This window comes from Octodon degus, unplaced genomic scaffold (genome assembly GCF_000260255.1).
Source record: "Octodon degus isolate 3935 unplaced genomic scaffold, OctDeg1.0 scaffold00051, whole genome shotgun sequence".
In the NCBI taxonomy this organism is placed as follows: Eukaryota; Metazoa; Chordata; class Mammalia; order Rodentia; family Octodontidae; genus Octodon; species Octodon degus.
The window spans coordinates 2,235,031-2,256,067 of NW_004524627.1; the positions used below are offsets into that span (position 1 = coordinate 2,235,031).

The following is a 21,037-nucleotide window of genomic DNA, read 5'->3' on the forward strand; positions in this document are numbered from 1 at the left end:
TTTACACAAAACAAGAGTATCAAAAGTAGAAACTATATAACCAGTTCCTATAAATAGTAGTTTCAGATTCTCAGGTGCTGAAAACTGAACTTGGCATTTTATTCTTAACGGGTCCCTCAGAAGGCACTCTCCTCCCTAGCTCCCTTCTGTCGGGTGGGCTGTGGTTCTTTGACAGAACGTGGAGTTCCACACGGCGCACACATCACACATGTGCAGAGGAGCAAGATGGATTTTGAAGTTTATATTGTTGAGCAAGTTGCTTAATGTAGAACTCATTTTCTTTTTCTGTAAAATGAATATATGCGTGACAAGATTCCTATTCCGATAAATAAAATATATATACTGTGCCAGAAGTAAAACAAGCAGATAAACAAAGATCAAAAAATCATTTCAAGTTATTCTAGCAATATTCTTTCTTTTAGGAAAAAATAATTGCTTCCTGATTATAAATGAAAAGCCACCAGCAATGTTTTTTATACCTATGATAAAATGATTCTCATTTATTTCTGATTATTTGTTCCTAGTATTTGTTTGAAAATATACCTCTCTTTAAATGCAGAGATCTTAAATTCACTAAGTTCTGACTTTGCATAAAAGAAAGTTATATTCACCCTGTCAAGTACTGTTTTGGTTTTGTTGTTAAACTGGGAATTGGACTCGGGACCTGCACTTCCCACCCAGCTACCTGTGCTGCTCAACTCTGGGCCCTGATCTGCTTTGGAAAACACATACTGTTGATAAATGTGAAGTGTAATAATTTTATTTTTGCACATTTAATGTAACATTTAATTTTAAAAATGGAAGTATATTCAATAAAGCAGTTCTTGGGTTAAAAGGTTAAGGACATTAATGTGCTCCTTTATATACTGGTACTTGAATATATATCTAAAATACTAAAATAAGCACAGGGGCTAGGGCTTTGATCCCTGGGCCTGCCGCACTGGCCCCACTCCTGGGGTGCACTCAGACAGTGCTTGAGACTGGGTGTGGTGGCACGCGTCTGTAATCCCAGCGCTTGGGAGGCTGAAAACGAGATTCACTACAAGTCTGATCTATGTAGTGAGAGCCTGTAGACCCTGTAGGCCCTGTCCTGAATCCAAAGAAAAAGAAATTATGTTTTACCTTAGTCTTAAATATAATAATGAAATCTTGGAATATGTTGAAATTAATATTTGAACTCTTTAAGATACATTGAAATGACTGTTTGAAGCCTGTTATATTTAAAGTAACAAATATTATCTACCTATGTTCTATAAATATATTTTTTTCTGAAGTATACAGGATTCTGGATTTCAAAATAATGTAACTAACACTATAGCATTGTAAATTAATGTATGGTTAAAATACATATTAAGTGCTACTGGTTATTGGTGTTATAAAAGCTTAAGAGCAGAATTGTCAGAGAATACCTCATTGAAGGAGCAGATTTTTGAGTTGGCCTTAAAATCAAGATAAATTTTTGTTAATCAGTAAGAATGATCATTCCTTGATTTGGCTCATGGAAAAAGAAAATAACAAAACAGGTCTAACAACCTAGGAATAGGGATAGGATATTTGGGGTGTATGTTTTCCTGAGCCACGTAATTCTGTTGATAGAAATAGTGAGGAAAATTGTGCTTACTTTGGTGTACTGGTCATATGTGTCTTCAGACCCCTGACAATTTAAATAAACAATGATGCTTTCTATTCTCTAGCTTCTTGTCACATTCTGCATATTTGAAATCCAGTTTTAAAATCCTGACTCATGTCAATATAATCTACATTGAAATGCTGTCCTTATAGTAGACAATAGCTGTTCCCTTCCCTTTCATTGTACAGTATTTGGAACACACAGCTAAATTGATGGCCAAAATTACAGCCTTTACAGAGATGCTGCAACTTGCTAGTTATTTTCATCCCCCCCTCCCCCCTCCCGCACGCCCATGGTCGACTTAATCCTATATCAGTTTTCAATTAGAAAGATACTATGGTTGTCTCTGTTTATAATCAAAGCAGCTCAAAGTACATATACAAATTTGGGTTTTCTACATTGTAGAGCATTTAAATGTTTTTTAAAATAAAATGAGGGGGCCAGCAAGATAGCTTAGCAGACACTATAGGTCCTGCTTAGGCAAGCTTAGGCAAGCGCAGGAACCACACTTCTATCCTCGGCACTACATACTGCGCCAGCCCCACCCCCAGGGCAGGCTGAGCTGGCCAGGTCCAGGCGTATTGGCTCATGCCTGTAATCCCAGCACTCAGGAAGTTGAAAGCAGGAGGATCACCATGAGTCCGAGCTGCATAGTGAGGCCCTGTAACAACCAAATAAATAGAATGAGGGTTCAGTTTGCCTTGCGTGATTATATATCGTTTAATGAATATATTACTTCCTTTTCCACAAAGATGCAGTGGTTTGTATTTGTTTTTCTTATTTTATGATGCAGTCTATCTCTTAAATACTGAAAACACATTTTTTTGACTGATGGGTGTATTCAAAAATGCTAGGGTTAGATTGCCAAGGATTTTGAATGGGCTCTAAGCAATTCCAGGTTTTCAAAGACTTGTGAACAGTAGCCTAGTGGAAGCAGTAAATTTGGATACTTAACTGGAATGGAGAAGTTAGAGTGTAAAGATTAGAGAACCTGGAGTACAAGCATGATGTGGTATGATTTGATATGATAGATGATATTATATGATATGATCATCATTTGGTCAATAGAAAAGTGATAGGGAATGAGAAGTGCTTGTTGGTTTCACTTTTGATTATAGACAGAGATGTTAAAGTTGCAGCTTCAATCTTTAGAGGAATGTGTTATTAACAGAAAAGTAGAAGTCTAGGGGAGATGAAATTCTCTGTGTGGAGAATATTACCATGTGTCAAGTTTTAATTTTAGAGTAATAGATCATTCTACTCAAATATTCAAACAAATATTAAATCAATAGGTGCTGTCTATATAAAATGTAAAAGTAGAGCTGATTGGAAAGGTATACTTCATGTAGAAATGCTGTCCAAAGCACTATAATTTCAGGAACAAGTAATGTAATGTGTCTCTTATAATTATAGTGTAATTTATCATTTTAGGTTTCTTTTTCAATAAACCTACATGTATAACTGAATATGGTTTTTGTTTGTTTGTTTTTAGTATCAGATTTGAACTCAGGACCTTGTGCTTGCCAGGCAGACACTTACACCACTGAACTTGTTCCCTGGCCCTGTATATTTTCTTTTAATATTTCCTCAGTTGAACTTAAATGTCCTATATTTTTTACCTTAAATGTTATATACTTGCTATGAATTTGGACTTTTTAACTAAAGTTTTATTGCTGTTTTATCAGTTATAAAGTTATCTCTGTTTGAATAAAAACACACCAAACAATAATCCTATTCTGCTTTGAAATAGGTGTCTTTGATATATGTGGGGTTAGATCACTTTTCACCACCTGTCATCAAACTGCTTTAAGTCACTTAACAGTTGCAATATGTTTTTCTTTTTATTTTTTCTTGTAAAATGGCTAAATAGCATTTGTTTCACACCACCAGAATCTTTTATCTGGATCACTACAGTAACCTTTTTTCTTGTCTTCTTGCTTCTATCCTCGCTCTATTATAAGCCACTCTCAAGGTAGATTGTGTTATTCTTCTGCTCAACATGTTCTATAATGGCTCCCTAGGTGATTCAGAGTAAAACCTAACTGCTGAGCAAACACAATGACCCTTAGTGTAACTTGGGTATTTCTCCCGTATGCCTTTGCCCTGGACCCTTATTCCATCTGCTTTGTTACTACTTTCTCTAAAATTAGAAATCTTGGCTCAAATCCCAAGTACATTTTCTGCGATGTTCATCCTGACCTCCCTTCATGTAAGTCACATACTTCTCCCTGTGCTCAACACTTTTAATTCCCCTTCTCTGGTGTGCTCTTGTTTCTGTACAGTACTTTTCACTAGTACAGTGCATTTTTATTATATTCATGCACATTTACAATTTCATCTCAACAGAGACGAGCTCATTTGTGCACAAAATCTCACACCATGAGGCACGGGATATTTTTGCTCTGTTCACTGTTTTACATACCTGGGAATGGGCCTATAACATGTTAGGCATTCAATAAATATTTGTGTGCATTAAATAAATATAACAACATTTGCTAAAGGTTTATCTCACACTTTTCTAAAACATCTTAAATTATTATAACAACCTTATAAAGTGGATATTCTTTTATTCTCCTTTTCTATGTGAGGAAACTGAACCAGTTTGTTTAAGTAACATGTCTGATTTCACATGCCTAAAAAACAAACCCAGTAGCCAGGTTGAGCAGCACAGTTCCTTACTAGTAGCGTGCAGTACTTCTATTGAATATTATTGTGTTCAGTACTATACATTTTGATAAAAGCAGTGTTATATATTATACTGCTATGTTATATAACACATGTATGCGTTACACATTATACTGTTGTTAAATATAAAGTACTTCTCTATACTTGGATTCACATTAATAGTATGCTGATTAAATATAAAGATAAGTGTTAATTTGTAACCTTCAAACAATAGGATTAGTGAATTTTTAAAATATCAGAAATTTAGAACTTAATTTGACAGAAGAGGCATAATCACTAACATTCATTACTAGTACTACCCCGTTTGAAGGCCTGTAAAACCATGGTATGAATCGTCGACCAAGTTATAGGGGTGTAATATCTGAATACTTAGTGCCACTTTCATTTCATAGCCAGGCCTATTTATCATACTATTATATGAAATTTTTTATGAAATAAGATAAAGTCTGTGATGTGGAAAATTTACAGGCATAGAGAAAAAATGGATGGCTCTGGACTTCTAAAGCACTTGGCATTAGGTGAACTTTAGGGGAAATACAGTTGTCCAGACCATCTAAGACAAGTTGCAGGACTGTAAAATAAAGTAATGTGAAGTCTACAGTAGATGGAGAATCACAGCAAATAGTCCAGAGGAATAGACAGTGAGGCTGAGTCTGTGCAACACTTTGCTTATATTGTAGTCAGCAAGACAGTGAACACAAATTGATTCAAGGCCAAAGACTGAAGAGCAATCTGACAGATACTAAAATGGCTTACTGTTTTTCTTTCCTGGCATCTTAGGTACTCATTATCTGCATGAACATGCTTTTTACATGTAGTGTGTTCTGTTTGTGTGGATGTGGGTATTTGGGGGGAGATAGTGATAATTGTCCAACCCTATTCAGTGAGGACCTGGGGAAGATTGAGAGATTGAGGCCATCTGTATTTAGAGATACATCAAGAAAGACATGTAAGAGATACTGTATTTCAAAGAAGACAATGATTCTTTAACCATTTGATAGTGACAGTCTTTTTTATCTGCTAATTGTCCCACAAATACCAGAAAATACAAATTATAGGGGTTAAGTAGCTTTTGGAGGTGAAGGCAGATCATTCAATTTATTGATAAATCTAGACTGAGGCAGAGACTGTGTCCCAAGAACATTTCTTATACTAGACCCAAGTATGAATTATTTAGTGATATGCAGTGAATAACTTTATTATAAACATAGATAATGTAAAATTTAAGCTACATTAGCTTTCTTTTCTTGCATTTAGAGTTAAAAATAAAATGAAAATATTAACCTCAGATAGCTAGCTGTTTTGTTCCTATGTTAAAAAGTAAAAACACATTTTGAATATACTTTTCATATTATCTGATATGCCAGAGCTACAAAAACCCTTATCTATTGTGTTTGTACATATTCTGTGTCACACTAAGAGTTATTCAGTTGAATTTTAAAGTGCTAATATGACAAATAGTTTTTAATTTTAGACTTATTTTAGATAAAAATAAAATTCTATGAAAATAATAATGCTATGCATTTATATTTTGTTACCAAACAAAATGAAATCTCTAGTTTAAGAAATGTGTTATCAACAAAATACTAATTACTTAGAAGGTGTATTGTAAGATAACCTTTTAAATTTTCATTATGTTTGAAACTTAGAAAGTTTGTTTTGTTGTTTTTTTCTTTCAACATTAATTAAGAAAACACAATAGAGCAAGAGGCTTTCTAGTTGACTGTGTCTTATTATCTAGTCTTGTTCAAAAAAGTAAAATGTGCTTTCCCAAATGTGGTTTATTCCTAATATTTAACTCCGCTAATACCTGGGGCTATTTTATGTTATCTTAGAAGCTTGCTGGCCTTGTCTGTTTTTTAGAGAGACAGGGAAGACTTGCAAGAAGGAGCAGTTTTTATCATTAAATGTTTCAACATATTCTGCTTCGGACCATCTTAGTATTGATTGCTCTTTTTCTTTGACTTAGAATACATGGGCCCAGTCCTGCTGACTCAGCAATTCATGTAAAACTCATAAAGAGAGGTGTTTCTCCTCCTAATCCTTTCCTATCCTGTCTTAGGGGAAAACTGAGTATCTCCAAGTTCTTGGTTAGAAACTTCTTGAAAATCATTTGATTCTTTGTAGTTTTTACATATCTCTTTAATTTTTCAAGCGAATCTCTCAGAATATCAGAATAACTGAAATATGAGTATTTAGAAATCTAATGAAATTTATCTGTAGATTACTTGCCTTATTAGCATCATGTGATTTCTCCTGTTTCTTGGACTCAGTTTGTGTCTGGCACTATATTAGCTTTAACTTATTACAGATGCATTAGTCAAAGAAAATTAAAAAAATAGTAAATGTTTTCTCTGAGAGTATAGCCTTTGTAGAAGATTTTGCAACGTTACACATTGCCCTTACCCCAACAGCCACATGCCTGGTGCAGTCATGTAGCTGTGTAGCTCAACAGTGAAATTTCTAGTCCTACTGTTGACCTGCTAGGTTAGAATCTTTACATGGAGAACCTGACAGTATGTTTTCTAGACAAGTGTCTGAGGTCCACCTCATGTATACACAATGTTGAGAATTCTTAAAACGTTTCTCGTAGGTGTGGTCATAAACCTTTCTAATCGTTGAATAGGCTCATCAAGGAATTGCTTGGTGTATGGCTGAGCCAGGTGAGGGTTTACCACTGCACAACAGGCCATGCATTAAATTCAGTTGAGATGAACAGGGCTAAAAAATATTTCTCAGATTTCAAGACAAAGAGATCTGGTGACCTACTGCTCACAATTCACAGAAACAGAATTCCTTGAGTGGCAAATAATTAAGATCTATTATCATTTCCATCAAGAAGTTTTATTTCATTTCTCGATTATCAGTTTTTGGTTTAAGGCAATGACTTAATGAACTGCTTAGAAATTTCTAGCATAAGATATGTATAGACTCTTGGGAAATCAGTCAGTGGGGTTCTTTGTCACCTGGGTATAGATAATACTTACATCCACTCTGTCAAGTAAATCTAGAAGGATTTGATCTTGCTATTTTATTATCTATAGCACATCACCACTTGGTGCAAGATCCTAACAAGAATTAATCCTGCCTCAGGAAAGTTCGTGTAGCTTGATGAGTGCAAAGGGAGACCCCAGGGATGGCACTAGGAATATGTAAATCTTAAGAAATAGAAGAATCTTTTGTTAGGAAACCAGTGAGGACTCTCAACTTCTTTTGTACAGTGATGGTGGTGACCCAAGATTTCTTTTGCCACTAGTTACAGAAAAGTCCCCCTACTTGCTTCCGTTTTTCTTGTGCTCCTTTCCTCCTTCCATATTGTTTATGTGGTACATTACTAAAGATTTAATAAGTTGGTTCAACCACAGGGAGAATTATAGGATAACACACTAGGTATTTTAGAGGATAACTTTCAATGTTTCTATTAATGGTAATGCTAAGTAGGTTAGTCTTTCTTGTTTTGAGAGATGAAATGTATATTTCTGAATATTCTATAAAAAATTGACACAGAGATATTAAAGAAAATCTTATTTTAGTATCCTGGGTATCTTGCTGCACAAAAGAAATGCAGAACTCAAGCCCTATAACTATCTGTCTGTCTGTCTGTCTGTCTGTCTGTCTGTCTGTTTATCTGTCTATGTATCTATCTATATACCTACCTGTCATCTACCTACCCATGTATCATTTACAGAGAGAGAGAGAGAGAGAGAGAGAGAGAGAGAGAGAGAGAGAGAGAGAGAGAACGAGGAGTGAGCGAGCTGCCTGGAAATGTTATTTTATTTACTTACTTTGTAAGGTGGTGTCGATTAAAATGTGTTCTTCCCCAAATTCTCTGTTGAAATTTAATCCTGTCATATGGCTGTGTTTGGAGATAGGATCTTTAAGAAGTAGAGTTAAATAAGTTCATAAGGAAAGGGACTTTCCCTGACAGGATCTGTGACCTTCTAAGCAGTGGCTCCCCATTGCCATTATGTTCACAGAGGAAAGCCCATGTGAGCTCACAGTAAAAGCTGTCTTCAGCCCAACTAGAGCACCCTCACCAGAAGCAATGCTACTGACACTGTGACCTTGAAGTTTTTAATCCCTGGATGGAGCAGACTAAAATATATGATAGGCAGAATCCCATGATTCTATCCTACCCAAAGAACCAGCTCTTTCACTTCATATAGACTTTGATCAGAGAAGCTATGGCATGTCGACTGGAAAAATTTAAACAGCCAAAATGAAGTTTAGAGACCTTTACATTTACCTGAAAGGGATAAGTGACACTTTTGACTAGAACTACTGTTAGAAAACACACAAAAATTTTATCCTATGTTCTTCATTTTCACTATTTTCTGTATTCACAAAGAATACAAAATTGTGTTTCAGTCATATGTTGATTTTCTTAGATTTCAGGAGTCCATTTTCTTTGTACAGAGAGAGAGGGAATAAGAAACTAAAAAGGATGGACATACTCTTCATGAGTGAGAAGAGAGAAGGAGAGAAATGGCAGTGTTTATGTATCATTTTACACTTATTTGCATAAAACTACATAAAAGAGTTTATAGAAAGAATTAATAATGAAGCATAATCACAAATGTTTCCTCTAGATATTGACAAGCTCTTGGTCATAGAGAAAGGGAGAGAGAATGAATGCATTCTATATTTAATTGCGATAAACTCTTGTTTGAGTAACATCTGACTATTAAAATTTCTTTTTATCTTTTTTTGATATTATAAATGCTTCTTTTTAAATAAAATACATTTTTAATGATGCAAATCCAAAATCACATCTCTCAAGGTTGGTTGGAAATGCTGGCCAGATAGCTCAGTGAATTAAAGTGCCTGCTTAGGCAGACGCAGGGACTGGGGTTCGATCCCCGCAGAATGCCATGCTGGCCCTACCCACAGGGCTCACTGAGATGGTATTTGGGGCTGGGTGTGGTGTGCACCTATCATCTCAGCAGTTGGGATGCTGAAAACAGGAGGATCACTCCAAGTCCACTCTGTGTAGTGAGACCAATAGACCCTATACTAAATACATTAAAAAAAAAAGAGGGGCCAGGGAGGTGACTCAGTGGAATAAGCACTTCCCTGGCAAGTGCAAGGGCCTGAGTTCAATTCCTGGTTCCACAAAAAAAAAAAAAAAAAGATTGGTTGGAGCACATTTTGGGTGGTTTTGATATATTAATGAAGTTACAATATTCATAAGTATTTTGTCAACAAATGATGGAGAAATAATAATTAAGTTGAACCCTATGTATTGTCTTCAGAGGAGCTGTTTTCTGGCTAATACACATTACTGTAACCTTTTGCTCTTTGCTTATATTGATATCTGTTCCACATTCACTTAAGTGAAGCAGAGTTTGTTGGAATTCGCCAAACAACCTTGTTATTTATACCCTTTACTCTCAAGGATGGTAATCAAGGGTTTTTTTTTTGTTTGTTTGTTTGTTTTGTTTTTGTTTTTTTGGCGGAAACGGGGATTGAACTTAGGCCCTTATGCTTGCCAGGGAAGTGCTTATTCTACTGAGCCATCTCCCCGGCCCTGCTAATCAAGTTTTTAATCATGAATGAATGTTGACTTAAGTCCAAGGCTTTTCTGCATCTGTTGGGATGCTCATGCTTCTGTTTTTGTGATCCATTGGATTCATTGATTAGAACAAGCTGCACATCTCTGTGATGAAACCAATGTTGTCATGATGTGTGAGCTTTTTAATGATTTGCTGTATTCTGTGTGTATTTATCTTATTGAAGATTTTTGCAACTATATTCATTAAGAAAATTGGTCTGTAGCCTTTTTTTGTTAAAGTTCTTGTCCAATTTTGGTATCAAGATAATGCTACATTCAAGGAATGAGTTTGGCAGTGTTCCTTTCCTTTTAATTTCATAAAAGACTGTGAAAATTATAGATATTAATTTTTCTCTGAAATTCACAGTGGTGAATCCAGTTTTTAAATTTTTTCCTTGATATCTGTCACTCATTGATTACTTGAGAGTGTATTAGCCATCATATTTGCATAACTTCTTTGATTTCTTTTGCTGTCCATTTCCAGTTCCACTGCGCTATGATCTGATAACATACATGGTATAATTTCTTTTGCATTTACTTAAACATAATGTATGGGGTGTTTTGGTATTAGTTCCCTGTGCTGCTGAGAAAAAATATGTGATCCATTGTGTAATATGATACTCTGACAATATTTAAGTGTAGTCCAAAGTTACGCTTCAACTGTTATTTCTTTGCTGATTTGTTTCTCTAATTGACTTTTGATGGCGCACTATTGAGATCTCCCACTGTAATTGTGTTGATGTTTATCTGATCTTTATGTCCAGTGGTATTTTTTATGAGTTCGGTGCACCATCGTTTAGTGCATATGTATTTACAGTTGTTACCTCTTTTTCCCTTTACCAGCATGTAGTGACCTTCTTTATGTCTTCTGATCATTTTTGGCTTGAAGTTCACTTTGTCTGAAAATAGGACTACTATTCTTATTAGCTTTTGGGCTCCTATTGTATGAAGTGACATTTTTTGACTTTCAGTTTCTGTGTTCATGGATGATATATGACTCTTGTATGCAGCATACAAGGGAGTTTTGTGTTCTGACCCACTTTCCAATCTGCATTTAAATTGAGGATTTCATGCCATTTCATTAAAAACTATTAATGAAAGTTTGACTGATGTTTGTACTTGATCTTTCTGTTGCTGATATCGTTATTCTTCCCTTTTGCTTGATTGTTCATGTTGCTCTTTTCATTTCTTTAGGCTCTTTGGTGGTATTGTCCCAGTGTAGTATTTCTTTGAGTGCTTTTTGTAGTACTTACATTTTGGTCATGAATTTGTGATGTTCTTTGTCGTGGAAAGTACTTATTTCTCCATCCATTTTGAAAGATACTTTTGTAGGCTATATTAATCTGGGTTGAACGTTGCTTTCTTTTTATAAAACTTCTCCAAGCTCTCCTGGCCTTTAGGGTTTGTTTTAAAACATCTGTTGTAATTCTAATAGATTTCCCTTTGTAAGTTATTTGTTGCTTTTCTCTAGAAGCTTTTAAATTTTTATCCTTGGATTGGGGTTACAGCCTTAACTATGATGTGTTGTTCAGAAGTTGTTTTCTTATCCTGCTGTTTGGAGTTTATATGTCTTGTTTATCTGGAAGTTTAAGGCTTTTCCCAAACTTGGAAAATTAAGGACTATGACTCAGGTAAAATTTTTGTACATTGTATACCTTTAACTCATGTAATTCTAGTTTCTTTTCAGTCCTCTGGCCACTACTGGACCCAGTTTCCATGGTCTTATGCTGTTTTTAAGATATAGGAGGTTATGGTTTCCTCTGTTAACCTTATTGTATAGTTCAGACCACTTTTCCTTGCCTTGATCATTTTTGCTGCCCATACTTTTGGTACAATGTTTAATACCTTAGGTTTTTGTTTGATATCCTTTCATAATTTGTAAGTCTTTAGTAAAGTGGTCATTTATGTTCTATGTCATGTTGGTTAGTCAGTTCACCCAATTTTTTGGGATCTTCTATAAGCTCCCTGATTATATTACCAATTAAATCCCTTATCTGTTTAATTACATCTTTGAATTCGCTGAACACTGTATTGATTTGCATTTTTAAATTTCTTTTATGTTTTTATACATTTCATGATCTTTTTACTTTCTCTTTGTCATTGCCCATCAGATCAGTTTCTGGGGAGTTAAGAATTTTTGAAGGCATCTTGTTAACCTTGTTTTCTGGTGTCTCTGTTATTTTGTGTTTTGTTTTTGTTTTTTGTGTTGAGGGTTGAGTATCAATTTATTTTGGGGCTGTTTTTGCTTTTTTTTTTAAATGTATTTGATACAGGGTCTCACAACTAGTAGTGATCCTGTTTTCAGCCTCCCCAGGGCTGGGATTACAGGTGTGCGCTGCCATGCCCAGTCTCAGTGGCCCACTCAGTGCACTTGGGTGGAGCCAGTGTGCATGAGGTGCTGGGGATAGAACCCTGGGCTCTACGCTTGCCTGAGCATGTGCTTAATCTGGTGAGCTATCTCGCCTGCCCTGAGTATCAGTTTGAATGATAAAACTTCTCTAGTATATGCTTCCTAATGCTGTGATCTTGGCTTTGATTATGTTTTATTATTTATATATCTGCCTCTTCAGCCTACTCAGTATAATAGGGTCTAACCTAGTTGCTATGTTGCAAGGAGAAAACCACTACTGATTATATCAGCATCCACAGAGTGAGCTATATATCAATTATGTATAATGTCTTGTACATTAACAATTTCACCCCTTTTTTACTGACCCATAAAGACTGAAATATTATTACCGACAGGTAGGCTGGGTTACAGAAAATGAGGGAACAAAGAATGAACAGAGTAGATGAGAAGAAAAGGATAAAAAGAAAGCAGAAAAGGAAAGACAGAAAAGATATTGAACTTCATTAATACTGTATTCATAGCTGGAGTGGAGCAGGATTAAGAATCTATGTGTGGAGCGACACGCAGAGAAGTATAAATAGCAATGGAGGAAAGCTGTGAGAAGTCCAGATGCTGCTAATGTGCTGGGAGTAAGCCTGTGTTTGAATCCTGTAGCACAGCTTTGCTGAGGGTTGCCTTCACTTGCCCTTAAAATTACTATTTAATATGAAAGTTCTGATTAATTATTCCTCCTCACATTCAGACATCTTACCTTGTATGGTGTAAGGAAGGAGAAAAGGAAAAAAGAGAAAGGAATAAGAAATACTGAAAGAAATAAAGAAGCCAAACCATTTCAAAAAAAACCCCAAAAAACCCACACATTGATGAAAACAGAAAATGACCCTGTCCTACCAGTCTTAGTTAGATTGCAGTTTCAGTTCAGGCAATGGGCTGTTTCCCCAAGTTCACAAATGGGGAAGCTTTGGCTTGGGAGTTCTGGACAACCACAGCATGTTATGTCATGTCCTCTGGCTAATCCTGTCTCTGGCCTATGTGTCGCTCTCCTCATGCCATAAAATACCACTTTCCCACCTGGAATTCTTGGTGCCTAGCAGCCTTTGGCTGGGATCAGCTGGTCACTCCAGGCACTGAGTGGTGCACAGTGGGCAAGATACTTCATAGACAGAAAACTTCCTCCTGGGAGGAAGATGGGGTATGCCTGTACTGCCAGCACAGCTCACTTTTCTGCTCTGGGTCTTCCTGGTTTCAGTCTGGAGCTCTGTGGCACAGTTCTGCTAGTCTGTTCCCTGTTCAGTGCCAGGTGCCATTGTTCGACTTCACTTTCTCTGGTGCTCTAGCTGTAGGAATCTCACTCCCTTGCCGAGGGATGAGGAGAATAGCTTAGGAACCTATTATAGGGTCTTACTGCCAATGCAGACTGGCATCCCTCAGGATGTTATTAGATCCTTTCCCAAGATGGCATGTTCACCAAGTCTATGTGTATTGGATTCTTTGTTCTAGAAGCAGCCCCACTTTCCTATATAAATCCCTTGATACAGGACTCAATGTGTTGGATTTCTCCTACAGGTTGATACTCTGAACATTGTTTCTGAATGCTTGAACTTCTTCCTTCCCTCTGTTCTCTCTACCCCTGAACCTCCATGACAGGGCTCTCCTAAAATTCATTCTTTTTTCTTTTTTTAAGTAGTTAGTACAGGGTCTGCAGGGTCTCACTACACAGATTAGACTTGTAGTGATCCTCATGTTTTCAGCCTCCCAAGCACTGGGTATGCAGGTGTGCGCCACTACTCCCAGTCTCAGAAGCCATCTCAGCGTGCCCTGGGGGCAGGACCGGCATGGCTTGTGGTGCTGGGGATAGAACCCAGGTCCCTTCACTTTGCCTAAGCAGGCCCTTTAGTCAGCTGAGCTATCTGTCCAGCCCCCTAAGATTCGTTCTTAATCCTGCTAGGTAAGGGGTATTATTACCAGTGTATATATAAAATTATTATGTTTTTGTTTTCAAGTTATCTAACATTCCACAAATAAAATTTAATTTGTGATAAGTAGCTTTTTATGAAGTAATTTTTAAGATTTAGTCTTTTCATTTTATTATGGTCCATATGTACTATGAAGTGTTTCTAGCAGACGAGGGACAAAGAACATTCATATAACTATTTTTGTCAGAATGTTTGCGTGGAAATGTGTGTATGTATCCAATCGCAGAGACTACATTTTCCCCTTGCTTCTGTCCGATCTGCAAAATATTACCCCAGTAATTACAAATTAAATCTGTACTTATAAAGTGAATTACCATTTGGTTACTGAATTGCTAAATATTATAAAAGCAACGATTATAAATAAACATCAGACTCTAGTTACAAGGAATTACCAATCTTTCTTATTTCAAAGAATTTTCTAATTGCATCCATTCATTAAATAAAAATATCTAAGATCAGCTTAATTATTATTTCTAAGACCAAGTTAGAAAGACTCCTATCTAGGATAATGATGTCTACATTGTAGTTCTTGAAGGCTTTTGGTGTGTGCCAGTAATCTCTTTGTTGTGTTTTACTAGATACCATGTGTTCTTATTGCTGGATTCCCATGGCTTAAATTGGTTCCTAACACATATTAACTGTCCAATAAAATTATCAAATGAATTCTAGAGTTTCGCATCATTTTGTAATTTTGCAGACTTAAAAAAAAAGATGGATAAAAATCAAATGTTAGTAGAGATTTTGATTATCATCTTTAAAAAATATCAGTTCAACACAGTAATTTCACCTGTGGAAATTATATATGAATGGTGTAAAAATTTTGTTATCTAAATCTTAGAAAATACAGTTTATTTAAAGAATATAGGCTTGATTACTTCAGATTGTTTACTTCAGAAAGAGCCATAGACTGTGCTAGTAACATTACTTGTATGATTGTTTAGAAGAAACATTTTTGGGAATATTATCTTACTGCTTATAGAGATGAGATAATTGAGATTAAATAGTGTTTTCCAAGTAACAGAGGTAGCAAGGGACGGATTTAGGATTGTTCAAAACTGTCTGTCTCTACTGCCATATGTAATGTACAAGAAACCAGAGAGAGCCAGTGAGATAGCTCAGTGGACTAAAGCACCTGCTTAGGCAAGTGCAGAGAACATGGTTTGATCCCCCGCACCACATGCCTTGCTAGCCCCACTCCCAGGGCAGGCTTAGCAGACCAGAGTCCAGGTGTAGTGGTGCATGCCTATAATCCCAGCGCTGGGAAGGCTGAAAGCAGAAGGGTCATTGTGAGTCCAAGCTGCACAGTGAGACGCTGTAACAACCAAATACATGAATGGATGAATGAATGGATGAATGAATGAATGAATGAATGAATGAATGAATGAATGATAGAAAGAATAAAAGCAGGGAGAAATCAGAGACAAGTGTTATAGGTCAGTTATGGTGAAGTGATATCTTTAATGAAGTGTCTAATAATCAAATACATTTTTTAACCTGGATGAACTTATAAATTGGGGAAAATATAGTTTCATTGATATTATGACCGGAAGAGAAAATTCACTGCATGGTGTTTTTCTTCTATGTTTGAGGAAGCATTGAAGGGTTCTGAGCAAGATGGTGGCAGGATCTGATTAGTTTTTATTGGTATTAATTTGTCCGAAAAGTAGATAATAGATTAGAAGGAGGAAGAATGAAGGAGGATTTGCAATAATCTGGCAAGAGATAATGACTGGAACAGTTCTTAGAAATGGTGATGATGAGTGTTGAATTTAAAATGAAATCTGAAAGTAAGAGTCAAGAGTATTTTCTGAATAAGTGGATTATCCATAGAGGTCATAAAAGTAGAAGAGGACAGAAAGAAAAAATAGGCAAGGTTGATTCCAAAGGTTTTGGCCTAAATAACTGGGAAAAAAATGAGAGTTTCCTGACATTGGGGAGAGAAACACATTCTAAAAAAGAAGGCCTAATGGAAGTTTCTGTTTGCCATTTTAAATTTTAGACTGGATATGTATCAACTGAGACACAAATGTGAGACCTGTTAATATACAGTTGACAAGTAATGAGATTGGATGAGACACCTAGAAGGATGAGTACAGGCAAGGCTTATGTCTGTGGAGACCTGAGGTGCTCCACAGCTTAGAGTGGAAGGTGGGAGTTAAGAGGAAAACCACAGTGGCTGAGGAAGAGCAAGAGCCAGGTAGGAGGATCAAGAGGGGGACTAAGTAGATGGCATGGCACATAAGATTGAGAAGTGACAACGGCATGTGCTATCGGGCAGTCAAGTCAACTTAATGACCTGGACAAAAGCCTGATCAGAAAAATATCACTTAAGAAAATTTTGAAACAACTGACTTAGAAAATATCAGAATTCTTCTTTCAGTTTTTGATTCTCATAGGCAGAGTCCTTTCCAGTTGCTATATAAATTTGAATGCATTATCCTATACTGTTCTATTTAGGTAATTTAGTTATATAAATGATTTCCATTCTTTTAACTGTCAGCATTTAATTATACAGTTGCCAAATGAAGATTTAAATAGTTTTACTTAATGCCCTTCCTATATTTGGTCTGTTGTTTTATGATGAAGAGGGCAGACATGATCTATGTAGACCAACCCACGGCAGAATTTGCCAGTTACCAGTACTAGTTATGCAATCTTGAGCAAAGAGTTAAATTCCTCCAGGTTTATTTCCTTATACGTATGATGATAAGCAGTAAAATTTTATATGGTTATGAAGATACAGTGAGAAAACATATATGAAGCCTATAAGTCAGACGTTCAGCAAATGAAATAATGTGGCAAATAAAGCTGAAGCACAGGTTCTAACTCAGGTAGCTCTGAGTTCAAATCTTCAAGTGCATTTGTAGTTGATTGGAAAACTTGGGCAAGTTCTGTCACCTCTCTTAAGCCTAAATTGCCTTATTTATAAAATGACTGTAATTCAGAGATTTATTTTATAAGGTTACTAGAATTAAGTGAGGTGCTATATGTAAAGTTCTTAAATACCTTAAACAAATTGAGCACCCTATAAATGGTAGCTATTGCTATTTATACTTATGGTTGTATTTATTATCCTTGTAATAATCATTCAGAAAATATAACCTTAAGTCCCAGCTTTTTAGCTCTTGAGTCTTAGTTTCTAATCATACCTGTTGACAAATATATAGTGTCAGTATTTGTTCGCTGCATATTTAGCTTTAAAATTATTTCACTATTCTCATCCTTTTCTAATGTTTAAAGTAATATATGGTGAGCTATCAGCTTGATTATCATTTTTAAAATTATCCTAGTCTCCACATAGCACCATCTAAATGGCAGGTCAGAAAAAATAAACAGATATGTGGTATGCTTCAGTACAGTTACTTTTAACAAAATACTGGGTGTCAATAAGGTATTTTCCTGCATGCATACATTTTGATCAGACCCATCCTTATGTTCTTCTTGTCTCTAATTCTTTTTCTCCTGCCTTGTACAATTCTCCCTTCCACTTTTGTGCCATCTTTTTTGTTGATTGCACATACTAGTACAAATATAGGATACATGCCTTTCTGGATCTGGCTTATTTCACTAAACATGGTGAACTTCAGTTATATATGAGAGGCTCTTTAGAAAGTATAACATGAATGAATCAGAAATGGCACTTTTACCCAATTTATCTGGAGCTCTGATTAAATAGTACAGCTCAGCATCCTTACAGATTCATAGCCATGACATGAATTACCAAGAAATTAAAGATGCAAACAAAGACATTTTAAATTAAGAGATAAAGAACAGACTTCACATGAAAATACTAAAACATATAGGAGACACAGAGAATAATGTTTTCTTCAAAAAAAGACCTTAGGAATCATCTAATTCATGTCCTGATTTTATTGCTGAGGTAATATTGAATTTATGAAAGATTTCATGACCTATTTAAAGGTCAGTAGGGAATAATTTTCTGACTTGTGCTTAAATCTTCTTGTTAAAACACAAACTATTTCATTTATTATCCCGAATAAAAACAAAAATCCTGAATAAAGGAAGATATTGAGAGGATCACTGGCTCCCTTCAGTGATATAGTTATGCATTCCAACTGATGTAAAAATTGAAGACTTTGGCTTATAAGGTGTTCTGTTTTTTCTCGTCCAGTATTGTTTTGTAAAAGAAGAATTTAAGCAAGAATTTGTATTTCAAACGAATGCATAGCAACTAATTTTCAAATGAAGATTAAAGGCAAAAATACTGTTGGAATCAGTTTAGAAGCAAAATATTCAAGAAGACTTATATCAGATTTTCTATAGTCAGTATCACGTATAGTCAATTGCTGTTCATCTTAGATGTTGAACCAAGTTGTCAGTTTCTAAATAGGATAAAATAGCTGTAATAATTTCATTTTGAAAAAATTAAATGGTCTAATGAAATTGTATACATATAAGGGTAACTACGTATTTAAAACATTTTGGTATGGTGGAAAAGTTATTTTCATGTGACCAATTTTTACTAATTTTCAAAGATGAAGAACCAGAAAGCTTATTTGGTCTGATATGTACCTTGTACCAGCAAGTACATTTTTACAGTAAACTGTAAAAATCATTACATTTTGTTCCTCTGTTTGTAATAAAGTTTTAAAGAAGTTACATTTACAAATGTGAATTTAATTTTGATATGAAACTGTTCTCTACATTTTATAGTTATATCATCAAATTGGTAGTTTGATCTGTTCCAGTTAACTAATAATTACTATATTTCAAAGAGTTCTAAATGGAAAATTAAGTTCTGTAACACATATTTCCATGGCTTGTCTTCATGACATAAAGGTAGAAAGTAACTGTGTCCTTCTCCCAGATAACTAAATGCTGTTTCTTTGTCTTGTCTTATAGAGCTACATTCATGGGAGCAGCCAGGCTCAGTTCGTGGCAGAATCACACATTATACTGGTCCTGAGTATCCTTCAAAATAACTGATTAATTAAAAAGGAGAAACCAGTGCTACAGCTATGAAAACGATTTTCTCGCCTAGTGATAATTATCAAAATATTTAAAAGAGATTAAATTTTAAACGTTTTTACTGATTTCTTCTCATTCTAATATTTCCTATTACAGTACAATTTCTTTGTTATGCTGAATTATTAAGAGACTAATTTTCTGTTTTTCATTATTGAGTGTAAAGTATTGCTTTTACTCTTCACCATTTATCTCTACCTCGATGTTGTGTGTGTGTGGTGTGTGTGTGTGTGTGTATGCCTGTGTTTAAGGGGATTTCTTCCACAGGATCAAGTAGGGAGGAGAAAAGTGCCCTGTGATATAAATGCAAGCATAGAAAAGGAGTTGGTGTCTATTTTCTGTGTGGAGTCACAGAAATAGCACAGATACCACGTAGTGCTCACAGATTAGTTACTTTAGTGTCACTTTGTTCTCCAGTTTCTCACCCAGCACTTTGCTGCTCAGCTGTAGTGGGCATGAGTACAAAAAGTGATTGCATTTTAGTATTTGACTAAGAAAAAAATAACAAAAATATTATACCTCCATGTTATCTGAATTATGAAACAGGACATGATGAAATTACTTACTTTTTCCAGGGTCAGATTAGTTAAACCTTTCATCCCTGTAAAAATTATTTTGTTTAATTGTGTCTATGAAGCAGGTGGCAATAAAATGCCAAGTATTTGTCACATATGCCTTCAACTTGTTTGTGTAGCCCAGCTTGGTCTTGAACTCACAGCAATCCCCCTGTCTCTGCTGGCATGGTGTAGGACTTTTGTAGTACACTTTACTATCAGTAGCAAGTCTGTAGCTCGTCAGAAGGGTGAGCACTAGGAAGCTGAGAGGAAATCATCGCTGCAGTGGATAGTAGATGCACTCCAGGAATGGAGCGTTGACATCAAGCCGAGATTGAAGATGGAAAGACCTTTCACAAACAGAACGAAATTGTCTGTATGGATTTTAGCAGTAGAGCATAAAATATGTGAAATCCTTATTTACATGCCAGCAGTAAGTATTTGCTACTTCACATATCCCATGCATTTTTATTTAAGAGATGTTTGTTACAAAAGGAAAATTATTTCAAAATCATGGACTTAAGTCTTTTTTAAAAATCCATTGTATAATACTTTCTTATTTTCATTTGGCATATTTTGGTAATATTTTTGAATTTATATACTATTTAAAATTTGTATATATTTTCCTTCATTACAAAACAAAGGGTAAATGGTGGATGACAACTTTTGTCTTATATAAAGAGTATTTCTACCTTTCTTTCATTCTTTCTAATTTAGTAAGTCAAATCATTAGATGCTGTTGCCCAATATGCCCTTTCTTAAAAAACAACATAAGAGAAAACTGAGGGAGTTGTTTAGTGTCCTAGGTTACAAATTCATGTTTATAATGAGTAAGTTTTTTTTTTTTTTATTTTGGAAATAATTTTATTTAAGAAAAAAAACAAACAGCCTAAGTAGGCTATGAGAAAAAAGCAGTGTGAAAAAGGAATAAAGAAATACCATATTTAGATGTGGAATATATTTAAACCATTTATAACTTACACAGTTCTTGTTTTTCTTAGTATAAGTTCATTTTTTATTTCATCTCTTTTTCTATAATTTCAGTATCTGATCTAAACAAAATCAGGATTTGGTGTTGTCGAAAGGTAAGGTTGATAGACAAACATTCATAACACAGAGTGACAGAGAGAGAGTTGAACAAATTGGTGTTGAAGGAAGTTGAATGGACTTTTCAGCTGGGATTTGAAACATACAAAAAGATTCGCAAGCAAGTTAAGGGAGAGAGAATAGCTTAGTAAGAGGTACTACAGGCTGAATCGTATATACTAGAAATTAGCTGCCTTATTCTTTATGAAGTATTCTAAG

At 35.3% G+C, this 21,037-nt stretch overlaps 1 protein-coding gene across 3 annotated transcripts in view; it reads left to right on the top strand.

The window, feature by feature from the left end:
• Tusc3 (tumor suppressor candidate 3) overlaps window positions 1-21,037 on the top strand; it is a 256,150-nt gene that overhangs the window by 202,623 nt on the left and 32,490 nt on the right. For all 3 annotated transcript variants that reach the window (XM_023717312.1, XM_004633050.2, XM_004633051.2), the window contains one exon: window positions 19,056-19,119. In XM_023717312.1, the coding sequence (XP_023573080.1) occupies window positions 19,056-19,119 (64 nt within the window). The remainder of the gene's footprint in view (window positions 1-19,055; window positions 19,120-21,037) is intronic.